The following is a 12,357-nucleotide window of genomic DNA, read 5'->3' as shown; positions in this document are numbered from 1 at the left end:
TTATATATATATATAGAATAGATAACTAATAAAAACCCTACTGAAAAGCACAGGAGGCTATTCAATATGCTGTAATGACCTATATAGGGACAGAATCTACAGAAGAGTGTACACATGTGTATGTGTGACTGATCACTTTGCTCTACAGCAGATACTAACAGAGCATTGTGAATCAACTATATTTCAGTAAAAATGTTAGAAAGAAATAAAATCCACAGTGGTAAGGGGAATGGTGAAGAAGTACACACAGGGAAAAATAAAAGTATTTGTTGGTTTGGTATGGCTTTTTCTTTTTTCAACCAGTTGAACAAGTTTATGCCTGAGAAAGTGACGTGAACAGCAGGGCAGGTAGCTGCAGAAGCTTGCCATGGCTATAGTTACATATGGGGACTTTACAGAATCAAGACCCAATGATGACAAAGTCATGAGAAGTGAAAAGCAATGGAAATCCTTAAGAACTGAGACTCTTTACATATACCGAATGATTGTGGTGGGCTCTGCTGGTGTATTTTAGAGATGAACTGACTGAAAAGAAGGCCCGAAGTGGCCAACAAAACAGAAATGATAAAGCAGATTTAGTGTTTGGTACCTGGTGTTGCTTAGTCGCTAAGTCACGTCCTACCCTCTAGGGACCCCATGGACTGTAGCTCGCCAGGCTCCTCTGTCCATGAGATTTCCCAGGCAGGAATACTGGAGCGGGTGGCCATTTCCTTCTCCAGGGGATCGTCCCGACCCAGGGATTAGGGAACAGTTATAGCGTAAGTATTGTTGAGCCGGGCCCAGCTGCTGGATCCCTGCTATATTGAGACAAGGCTCCCCGTGGCCCTCTCCCTGCCTGGGCCTTGCAGGGCTGTCCTTCACCCGCCTCCTGGCCCCCCACTTCCATTTCAGTTCACACTTGTGCCTGGCTTGCTGTCAACCGCAATCCAGGGATATGCTCTTCTGTGTATCTAGATTCCTGCTGATGTTCCTGTTCAATACTGATGTGCTGGGTCACTGGTCCTTTGTGTCTGTGCATCCTGGTATAGTGAATTGTCTATGTCCAGTTGAGCCCCAGTATATGACAGCTGCTGCTGCTGCTGCTGCTAAGTCGCTTAAGTTGTGTCCGACTCTGTGCGACCCCACAGATGGCAGCCCACCAGGCTCCCCGTCCCTGGGATTTTCCAGGTGAGAACACTGGAGTGGGTTGCCGTTTCCTTCTCCAGTGCAGGAAAGTGAATATGACAGCTAATATTTAAACACATACTTCAGTCGTGTACTTGCATCTTGGTCCACTGCCTAAAAGGAGACTGTCCCTTTTCAAACAGCATGAATCTTCTCCTTAGTCTTTTCATGGCTGCCTTCATCTCCTGGTTCCTCAGGGTGTAGATCAGGGGGTTCAGGACAGGAATGATGACGGTGAGGTTGATGGAGACAGCTCTGTCCATGGGGAGGGCAGAGAAGGGCCGGGCATAGACGTAGATGCAGGGCACGAAGTGCAGGGTGACCACCATGATGTGGGCGGTGCAGGTGGAGATGGCTTTCCCCCTGCCCTCCCCGGCCTGAGACCTTATTAGTAATAATATGACCATGTACGATACAAGGAGGAAGACGAACCACAGGGTGGTGAGCAGTCCGCTGTTGGAAATCATCAGGAGCTCAAGGACAGCCGTGTCCGTGCAGGCGAGTGTGAGGACCTGGGGGACATCGCAGTAGAAAGTGTCCAGGACGTTGGGTCCGCAGAAGGGGAGGGGGAGCAGCAGGGAGATTTGCACAATGGAGTGGACGAAGCCCCCCGCCCAGGAGGCCACTATCAACCCAATGCACCTCCCCCGACTCATGATGGTCACGTAGTGCAGGGGCTTGGAGATGGCCACGTAGCGATCAAAGGCCATCACTGACAAAGAAAATACATCCACCCCTCCAATAAGATGGAAGAAAAACATCTGGGTGAAGCAGCCATTGAAGGAGATGGCCTTTCTCTGGAGCAGGAGGTCCGCCAGGACCTTGGGGGCGGTGATGGAGGAAAAGCAGATGTCGGCAACAGATAAATTCCGGAGCAAAAAGTACATGGGGGTGTGAAGGCGAGAGTCCCAGGTCACCGTGGCCATGATGAGGAGGTTTCCCAGCAGAGTGGTGACGTACACCAGAAGGAGGAAGAGAAATAAGACCACGCTCAGTTCTTGATTCTGGGTCAGGCCGAGGAAAATAAATTCTTTCACCCGTGTGCCGTTTCCCAGCTCCATGGACGCATCCTCTTTTTGTCTGTATTCTGAAGTCTACTTCATATGGCAGTGCTCAAGTATTCATTTTGTTTTCTTTTATGAATGCAATTCAGGTATTCCTCAGGTGGCTGCAGTGTTTGCAACGTGTTGAATTGTCCAAATTTTTAAGATTGCAATCCATTTGGTGATTCAATCAAATTATCATGTGAGAAATCATTCAGTTAATTGTTCTCCCATAAAACTATTTTTGAAAAGAAAAAGCATTTGTGTTAAGTAGGGACTTTTAATTTACATCTAATTTTATTTAATATGCTTTTGTTTTAAAATATTATCATTTTTAATTTCACACCAATTAATTTTTCATTAGAGGTTCTCTTTTTTATTTGTATCATGTTTTTCTTTACTTTTTTTTTCTTTAGTTTTTAAAAAGCTTTTTATTTTATATTGGCATATAGCCAGTTAACAACATTGTGGTCATTTCAGGTGGACAGCAAAGGGACTTACCCATACATATACTAGTTTCCACTCTCCCCGAAACACACCTCCCGTTTAGGGTGCCAGGTGGCTCAATTCCTGTGCTATTCGGTAGGGCTTTGTTGGTTATCCATTTTAAATACAGCAGAGTGTACATGTCCATTGCAAACTCCCCAGCCATCTCTTCCTGCCCTTCTTCCCCCGTGGAAATCATAAGTTCATTCTCCACTGGTGTCAGGAGCTGTCTGAAGCATTTTTCATATTCAAACCATACCTTTGTATTAAAAGACACAGTTCCAGGCACTGTGAACCAAGAGTCTACAGATTTAACATGCTTTTAGTAAGTGTTCTGTTGTGCTTAGCAGCTCAGTCGTGACTGACTCTTTGTGACCCCATGGACTGGAGCCCACCAGGCTCCTCTGTCCATGAGGATTGCCCAGGCAAGAATACTGGAGTGGGGTGCCATGCCCTCCTCCAGGGGGTCTTCCTGACCCAGGGATTGAACTCAGGTCTCCCGCATTGCAGGCAGATACTTTACCATCTGTCACCAGGGAATTCCCTAAATATTCTGTTGACTTGCTAAAACAAGAGATATCACCTGTTTCTGATTACAGTGTTGCTGTGTATGGGTTGGTTTCCTTTGACTAGGCCATTTTATACAGAATTTCTAAAAACTATAGTTTATTATTTTGTGTAGGTAACTTGTCACTGTGATTATACTGATGAGACAATTTACTTAATAATTGTTTTAAAATATTTTATATTCGCTGTCAGAGCACAGACTGAAGCGATGTTCAGTTGCTCAGTTGTGTCAGACTCTTTGTGACCGCATGAACTGCAGTACTCCAGGCTGAAACAATGTGTAAATCCAAACCTCAAAGGATGTTTTAACATTCCTTATTGTGGTCAAAACACAAACATGAGAGCTACCCTCTTATCAAAAGTTTCAAATGCAGACTTAGTTATTGTTAACTGTGGCCATAGTCGTGCACAGCAAATTTCTGGAACATATTCATCTTGTATAACTGGTGTGCCTCTTGTTTGAATCTGAGGGAGACAATAAGGACAGTGGCCCGGTTCTGACACATGGTCCAGACTGTATCAGGCAAGCTTCCCTTTGCCTCTTTCCTTCTGTGAGTCAAGGATAAAGAGCAGGGAATCACAGTGGGGAGAGACACTGGTATCATTAGAATGATATATATTAAACCCAGGAGAAGGCAATGGCAACCCACTCCAGTACTCTTGTCTGGAAAATCCCATGGACGGAGGAGCATACACACATATATATACACATACTAGTTTTGTATAACGAAAAGTGTTTGATAAAGTCTGTTTGAACATAAGCCGTTGGCAGAATGGGGCTCTGAAAATCACACTGAATGGATCACATTTCTGTATTCCTCTTAACATAACACCCTTCTTTCTGCTGGTTAACACCCACCTTTGCTGTCTTTGTCACTGAGAAGACCATCTTAGCTCTGAAATATTTCATAGAACCGGGAAGTATTAACATCAAACTATTTTTACGAAGTCAGTAATGACATCTCAATTTCTCTATGCATAATCTTTAACTTTAGCTAGAAGTTAAATGTCTTTACCTGATTCCTTTGATCCTGAAACTCCAAGTCTGAAGTGTATGCCACTGAGTCAAGTGCAGAACCAAATGCTGGTGACATTAATTCCTGAAAATTTTGTTTCTGAAGGTAAAGCCCTTTGGAGACTAAATATCTTAGTGTCTTTTCTCCCCTTTCAGGAGAGAAAGGGCAGATTCAAAGACTCACGTCTTCAGGGTTCTTTCACTGTGTCTAACGCACAACTCCTTTAACGCCTGGCCTCATATAAGGACTGGAAAGGGAACATTATTGGACAAGGAAGGGAAGTCAAGTGCCTGAGCGTGCTCTTGGTGACGAATTTTCAGTGGGAGCTATTAAGAATCACCAGGATACACACACACACACACGTACGCATGGACACATTTTAATTGGTGTCTAGATGATTCAGAGGCAGTAGGTGGAATCTATGCCTTTGTCCACAGCTCGGTCAGAACTTTCTTAACACAAGACAGGCTTAAAGGTCCAATTGCTGGGGTGTTAGGCTCAGAGGACACCATAGAAAGTGAGTTTTAATTCCATTGCCGAAAGCCAGAGAAAGAAAACTGGACCTCAGATCCTTTGCTGTTCGTCTACACAGGGTGCTCGTAGTCTCATGGGTCTCCTCACAGAGAGAAACGTGACTGAGGTGATGTTTGGGGACCACATGGTGCTCTTGGTTTCCAATAGTGCACCCACAGGACTCTCCGTTTCCACACAGCAAGATAAGGACGTTAGCAAAGTTGTCCACACAATTATGGTAATTTAATAACAATTCAATTTATTAAACAATTTCATTTCATATAGAACGTGCTTTGTTTCTAGAATGCTGATGGGTTTCTGCTGGGAGCCACCACGGGAGATCCCACCCATGACAAGGTCATGTGGAAGAGAACTGCTAAGCAAGGCTTCAGAACTCAACGGGCTCCCTAGGCTTTCTTGAGCATCTCCCCAAAACCAAAATCTGTCTGTTTTACTACTTCATGACTTTCACCAGCTCCTCTGACATTAATGGGGGCTAACCCTGATCACCTTTCTCTGGAGAAAATTAACTTAGGGCTGGACATGAGAGGAATATTTCCAATCAAAACCTCTCTGTGTTAGCATTATAGCTTGCTTGGCGGGTATATCCAGACTCTTGCAGCTACGCATATGATTATTGACATCCTCCCAACTGTGAGAGGCATGGAAAGCCTAAAACATAGAGCCTTTCAAAGAGTTAAAAGTTATTAGAGTAGTGCTAATGTAGGATTCCATTATTGGGCCAATGCTTGTTGCTAAGTTCCCATATCTCTTATCCACTCTGCACCTGGGAGTGCATTAGTTAACATAGTTGGAAAGTAAGAAAAACAAGTATAGCCTTGAAATGAACCACATCAGACTTTTGAGCTAATTGGTTCTTTCTTGTAACTCACTGCACCTTTGCTTCGTGAAAATGTAACTCTGTTTAATACTTTTTGAGTCTGACATAGATTAGAAATATAAGAAAAAACATTTCAAGGGAAAATAAGTTTTCTGGTTGAGAAGCCTTTATCAAAAGAGGGTTATAAAATGTTCACAGGCCTCCAAGGCCAGAAGATAATGTACACAATATTGTTTTTGGAAAAGGTTTGCAAAAATAATCCTGGTTTCGATAAAGACAAAACAGATGTAATGTTTGGGCTGACTCTGTATGACTCTGCATCTTTCATTTCCCTCTATGTATAAGACAAGGTATAAAAGTACCTTTAAAAAATAAAGCTATTGGGCCTTGCTTGCTGAAGTAGCTTGGTCTCCTCGTGTCAATCATTTCCTCCCTCTCTCTCTCTCTCCCTCCCTCTTTTTTCAGGCTGATCCCTTGGAGCATAGAGGCTCCCTGCGGTCACTTAGCTGCCCGGGTTTCTAAGACCTGAACGGGAAGACGTTCTGCGTCTTCACTCCCTCGGGAGACCGGGAAGGCGCCTGTGGCCTCCGTGAACAGGGCAAATTTCTTGTCTCGAAGTTTTATTGGCTTTCTATGTAAACCAAGGAATATCAGCCTCTGTCTCTCCTCTATTTTCTCATCTATAATATTCTTTCCTTATCTCTCTCTCTAAACCATCCGCCGACGCCGTCTTTCCTTCAGGTTCCCCTGGATCCTGCGGGGGCTGGACCCCGGCAGTTTTCAATATACCTGCTTTCAATTTTGTTTTAGTATATTAAACTAGTCTATATGATAAAAATATATGTATACTTGTGTGTTTGAGATGAGTATTTTCCCCACCTTTGTAGAAATATAATTGACTTATGCCCTGGTGGCTCAGTCAGTAAATAATAATAATAAAAAATATGTATTATTTATACATATAAAAAAATATATAATATATATGTATACATATAATGTATATATGTATACATACATAGACACATATAACATATTATATACATATATGCATATACATATTATACATAATATAATAGAATATATGTATTATGCACCATATACATATTATATACATATATTACATTATATGTATATACATATATAAATATGAAAAACTTCATATATATACATTACATATATATTATAATTATATGATCATAATTATACTATAATATTACATATAATATATAATAATATATGATTTTGTATAATATATCATATATTATATGACAATATATTATAATATATAATAAGGTATTATAAGGTATAATATAATATATAATAGTATATACAATTATAATATATAATATAAATATAATATAATATAATTATATTATATTATAACATATAATAAAATATAATATAATGTATACTATTATGCTGCTGCTGCTGCTAAGTAGCTTCAGTCTGATCTGACTCTGTGCGACCCCACAGACGGCAGCCCACCAGGCTCCCCCATCCCTGGGATTCTCCAGGCAAGAATACTGGAGTGGGTTGCCATTTCCTTCTCCAATACATGAAAGTGAAAAGTGAAAAGTGAAAGTGAAGCCGCTTAGTCATGTCCGACTCCCAGCGACCCCATGGATCCCAGCCAACCAGGCTCCTCTGTCCATGGGATTTTCCAGGCAAGAGTACTGGAGTGGGTGCCATCACCTTCTCTGGTATACTATTATATATAATAATAAAAAATAATAAATAATATGATAATTATATATAATATAATATTATTATGTATAATAATATAATTATAATATATTTAAATGTATATTTATTATATATTTAGATTTTTATATTATACATATTTATCCACATCTTTATTCATTCATTCACCGAGGGACACTTAGATTGCCTTTATATCTTGGGTTTTATGAATAAGCTACAATGACCATGGGAGTTCTTATACTTCTTCTAGAGGCTGATTTCATTTTTTTGGATATATACCCAGAGGTGGAATTGCTAGATCATTTGTAGTTCTACTTTCAATTTCTTGAAAAACCTCTATATTGTTTTTCAAAGTGGCTGTACCGATTTATATTCCCACCAAGAGTGTACAAGGATTTCCTCTTCTCCATGTCCTTGCTGACACTTACCTCATGTCTTTTTGACTATAGCTATTCTAATAGAGGGGCTCCCTGGTGGCTCAGTGGTAAAGAATCTGCCTGTAACCCAGAGACCTGGGTTTGACCCCTCGATTGGGAAGATCCCCTGGAGAAGGAAATGGCAAGCTACTCCAGATGTTGAGTAATATCTCATTGTGAGTTTGATTTGCATTTCTCTCATGTCTTGTGATGTTGAGCACCTTGTCATATACCTGTTGACATTTGTATGTCTTGTTTGGAAAAAGATCTATTCAGTTCCTTTGCCTGTTTTAAAATTGAAAAATTTTTTCCTGCTATTGAGTTGTATGAGTTCTTTATACATTTTGTATATTAACCCCTTACCTGATACATGATTTATAAATATCTTCTCCCATTCTTTAGGTTGTTTTTTAATTTTTTGTTTTGCAGATACTTTTTTAGTTTTTTTCCCCATGGAAATGCATTTTATTGTAATTATAGCACCATATACATGTCAATCCCAAATTCCGAATCTGTCCCCTCTCTGGACTCTTCCCCAACTAGTAATCATATGTTTGTTCTCTAAATCTGTGAATCTGATTTTGTTTTGTAAATAAGTTCATTTGTATAATTTTTTTTTAAAGATTCTATGTATCAGTGATATCATATGATATTTGTCTTTATCTGATTTACTTCACTTAGTATGATAATCCCCAGGTTTATCTATGTTGCTGCAAATGGCATTATTTCATTCTTTTTAATGGCTAATTAATATTCCATTAATATATGTATGACATCTTCTTTATTTATTCATCTGTTGATGGACATTAGGTTGAGAAGCTTTTAATTTGATGCAGCCCCATTTGTTAATTTTTGCTTTGTTACTTGTGCTTTTGGTGTCAGATTCAAAAAATCATTGCTGGGACCAAAGTCAAGGAGCTTTCCCTCCATTTTCCTTCTAGGAGTTTTGTGGTATCAAGTCTTATGCTTAGACCTGATATTTAATCCATGCAATATTTAATCCATGCAAGTGAATTTTTGTGATGATGTAAGATACGGGTCCAATTTTGATATTATGCATGTGGTTATCCAGCTTTCCCAGCAACACGGGTTGAACTGAGTATCCTTTCCCCTTTGGATATCCTTGGCTTCCCCCCACCTCTGGCCCCATAAATTAAATGATTGCAATTGTACGGCTTTATTTCTGGGTTCTTGATTCTGTTCCATTGGTCTCTATGTCTATTGTTATGCTAGTATTATGCTGTTTTGATTACTATAGCTTTATAGAATAGTTTCAAATGATAGGTGTGAAGCCTCTAGCTTTTTTCTTTCTCAGGATTGCTTTGACTATGGAGTCTTTGTGGTAGCACACAAATTTAAGGATTGCTTTTCTATTTTTGTGAAAATTGCTTTTGGAATTTTGATGGGGATTACATGGAATCTGTAGCTATCTTTGAGTAGAATGTATATTTTGTAATATGAATTCTCCCAGTCCATTAGCATGGATTATCTTTCCATTTATTGGTATTTTATTCAATTTCTTTAACCAACATTTTATAGTTTTCAGTGAACAGATATTTCATCTCTTTGGTTAAATTTATTCCTAAGTATTTTACTCTTTTCATGCAGCTTTAAATTCAGATGGTTTCTTAATTTTTCTGATAGATTGTTGTTAGTGTATAGAAGTGATGCTCATTTTGACTTTTGTGATTTACAGTTTTGTCACTATATGTGACTCCATTCCTCAAGTATTCTAGGATGATGTGTTATGAATCTGAGAATTTGTATTTTTCATCAGTCATGGAAATTTCCCCTTTATATCCCATAAATAGTGACCCTTCCTATTATTTTTTCTTTCATATTATGTTTTCATTCTGAAACTCATGTAAGTTATATTATTTATTAGATTTGTTCATCTTCTTTCCTACGTATCTTAACCATCCTTCTGTGTATTCTATCTCATATGTGTCCCATTTCAGGGAGTTACTCAGTTCATATTCAGCTTTCATTTCTAGAAGTTTTATTTTATTCTGTTTACAAATTTACTTTTCTCTTTTATTATCTTTTTTCTTGCTCATTTAAAAACTTTAATTTTTGTTTTTAGCTTTGAATTTACTTTGTCTTCTGTATCTGATTACTTCCGTATTCAAAGACCTTGAGGGTCACGTTGTGCTTTGGTTGTTTTATTTATTTGACTGTGTTGGTCTTTGTTGTGGCCTGCTGACTATTTGCTGCTCACAGGCTCAACTGCCCTGTGGCATGTGGGATCTTGGTTCCCTGACCAGGGACTGAACCCTTTCCCCCTGCATCAGAAGATACATTCTGAACCACTGGACCACCAGGGAAGTCCTTGGTTATTTCTTTTGATTCCTTCTAATAATGACTTGTTTCTGCATGCATTTAAAATTTTGTTCTATGAATTTGTGCTCAAGCTATTTATGTGGAAATCTTCAAAGGCTTAGGTTTAGTGTGCATTCCTTCAGATAAGGGAAATATTTGTTTCTTTCAGGCATCACAAGGCATTATTAACCTTGCATTGCTGTTATTTCTTCCTTTTGGTGTTTCCTATTTCATAGGGAGTGCAAACTTCAATCTGAGACTTGTGTCAGGGTTTTGAAGTCTCAGAAGAGATGATTCTTTTTCCACATGAAGTTCAGGTTGAGGCAAACAAGTTTCACTGTAATCTCTGCTGGTGGGATGATTTTTTTATCCAGCTTACCCTCCCACTGGTGGAGGAGTATTCAATTCTCTGGTTTTCTGCTTTATATTTATTTTTTTGTCCTGAGCTTTTCCCTTCTTTTCTTGTGAATTCTGATATGCATGTAAGTGGATGTTTGCAAGAAGCAATGAGTGTGCATGTTTAAATCAGGACTTTGTTTCATGATATGTGCTCTTTCATTTTGCCTAAAATAGCTCTAATTACTTTTTCTCTATGGATATTGATGGTGTATTGGAAAACAATGGTGCATGTAATTTGATTTTATGTGTTACCATTGAGTTGAATTCTTTTGTTATTTTCAATAATATTTCAGTGAATTCCTTACAGAACTCGTGGTGTAGCATCTTAATATCTGAGAATAATGACTCCCCCTCAATTTTCCCACATTTTTATGCTTTGTCATTTTTCTTGTGTTTTTGAGTTGTAAATGAATTGAAGTGCAATAATTAATATTAGTGGTGATAGCAGGTATTATCCTCTATTAAGGACAGTAATAAAAACTGTTTTAATATTTAGTCATTAAGTATATTTGGAGCTGCTTGGGTTGGAAAAACTGGACTGGTAGATTTGCTAGTGATCACTGGGGTCTTCTGTGCAATTTAGATGTAATATTGTGAACTGCTTTTCAAATATGAGTTTTAAATGTTCTGAGCAATTTTGTTCTGTGTTTTTGCAGGCATAATTTCTGCCTGTCTGGAAAGGTAGTTATCATACTGGATCTTTGTAATAGAAGAAAATGCTATGATTTTATCTTGTGGATTGTGTCCTCAGATTTCAGAACTAAATCTTAATGTCTATCTGAACTAAGGCATCCCTGTGTTCAGAACATGAGGCCTCTTAATGAAAGGTCACAACAGCTACCAGGGCTTGTACTGGTGCTCCAGAGCCGCTGGCTGGATTATAAGAAGGCCCACCTTGCCCGTGGACTAGCCTTTATATTAGATTTATTTTTAAAATCAGGTACCCAAATAGTTAATATTTTCAATAAGCCTTCAAAAAAAAAAAGAGGTTACTGAATCCATGGGGTTGGATCTTTTAATAATATTTCATAAATCCAGATAATCTTAATCTGGTAGTTATCCTCCTTTAGACTCTTTGTCAGTTAACAGTTTTGGTGGCTCAGATGGTAAAGAATCTAACTGCCATGCAGAAGACCTGGACTTGATTCTGGGGTGGGGAAGATCCCCTGGAGATGGGACTGGCTAACCCACTTGCCTAGAGAATTTCAAGGACAGTTCCAAGGAGCCTTGTGGGCTACAGTCTATGGGACCCCAAAGAGTGAGCACACACAGAATACTTGTTATATAGTTCCTGTTAATATTCTTTATTGAGGTGGTCACTTTTTTTTTTTTTCAATTCCTGGCTTCTTAAGTATGTTTTGCTTTCCAGTGATGTGGGCTGATTTATGATGAATATTTTCTGAGCCACTGAAATAATTGCACCTTTTCATATTTTAATCTATAATTGAAGCTAATTATATTAATATTTCTTTTTGAAACTGGAATAAATTCTACTTGATATTGCTGTTATTACATAATGCATTGCTGTGGAACTTGCTAATATTTTACAAGAATTTTACATCTATCTCTAAAGATGTGATTGGTATGTTTACTTACATTAGATATATGATATTATTAGATCAATTAGATGCTATTATATAGTTTGTCAATAGGGTTATGGTATCCTTATAGAATGTATTAAGAAGTGCTCTAAAAATTAAAAGAAAATTGGAATTACAGGATCCTTGAATATTTATTGGAAATCATCCACAAAGTTATTTGGATCTAAATTTTTTTCAAAGGATCTGTCTTTGGCAATTTTTTCAGTTCATCTATAATTATTGATTTGCTAAGGTGTTTTCTCTTTTAGCCAATTTTTATTAACTATATTTTCTATGGAAATTATATGGTCT

General features: G+C 38.4%; 1 protein-coding gene across 1 annotated transcript; it reads right to left on the bottom strand.

Annotated features, from left to right (window-relative positions):
* Positions 1-1,247: 1,247 nt before the first annotated feature.
* Positions 1,248-2,225, bottom strand: LOC120876029 (olfactory receptor 4D10-like). The gene has a single exon (XM_040257748.1). It carries the CDS (start codon positions 2,223-2,225, stop codon positions 1,248-1,250), a length of 978 nt encoding a protein of 325 aa, XP_040113682.1.
* Between the last annotated feature and the right edge of the window lie 10,132 nt (positions 2,226-12,357).

This window comes from Oryx dammah, unplaced genomic scaffold (assembly GCF_014754425.2).
Source record: "Oryx dammah isolate SB20612 unplaced genomic scaffold, SCBI_Odam_1.1 HiC_scaffold_17, whole genome shotgun sequence".
Lineage (NCBI taxonomy): Eukaryota > Metazoa > Chordata > Mammalia > Artiodactyla > Bovidae > Oryx > Oryx dammah.
The sequence above is the reverse complement of the archived record's forward strand: the minus strand, read 5'-3'. Positions and strand labels throughout refer to the sequence as shown.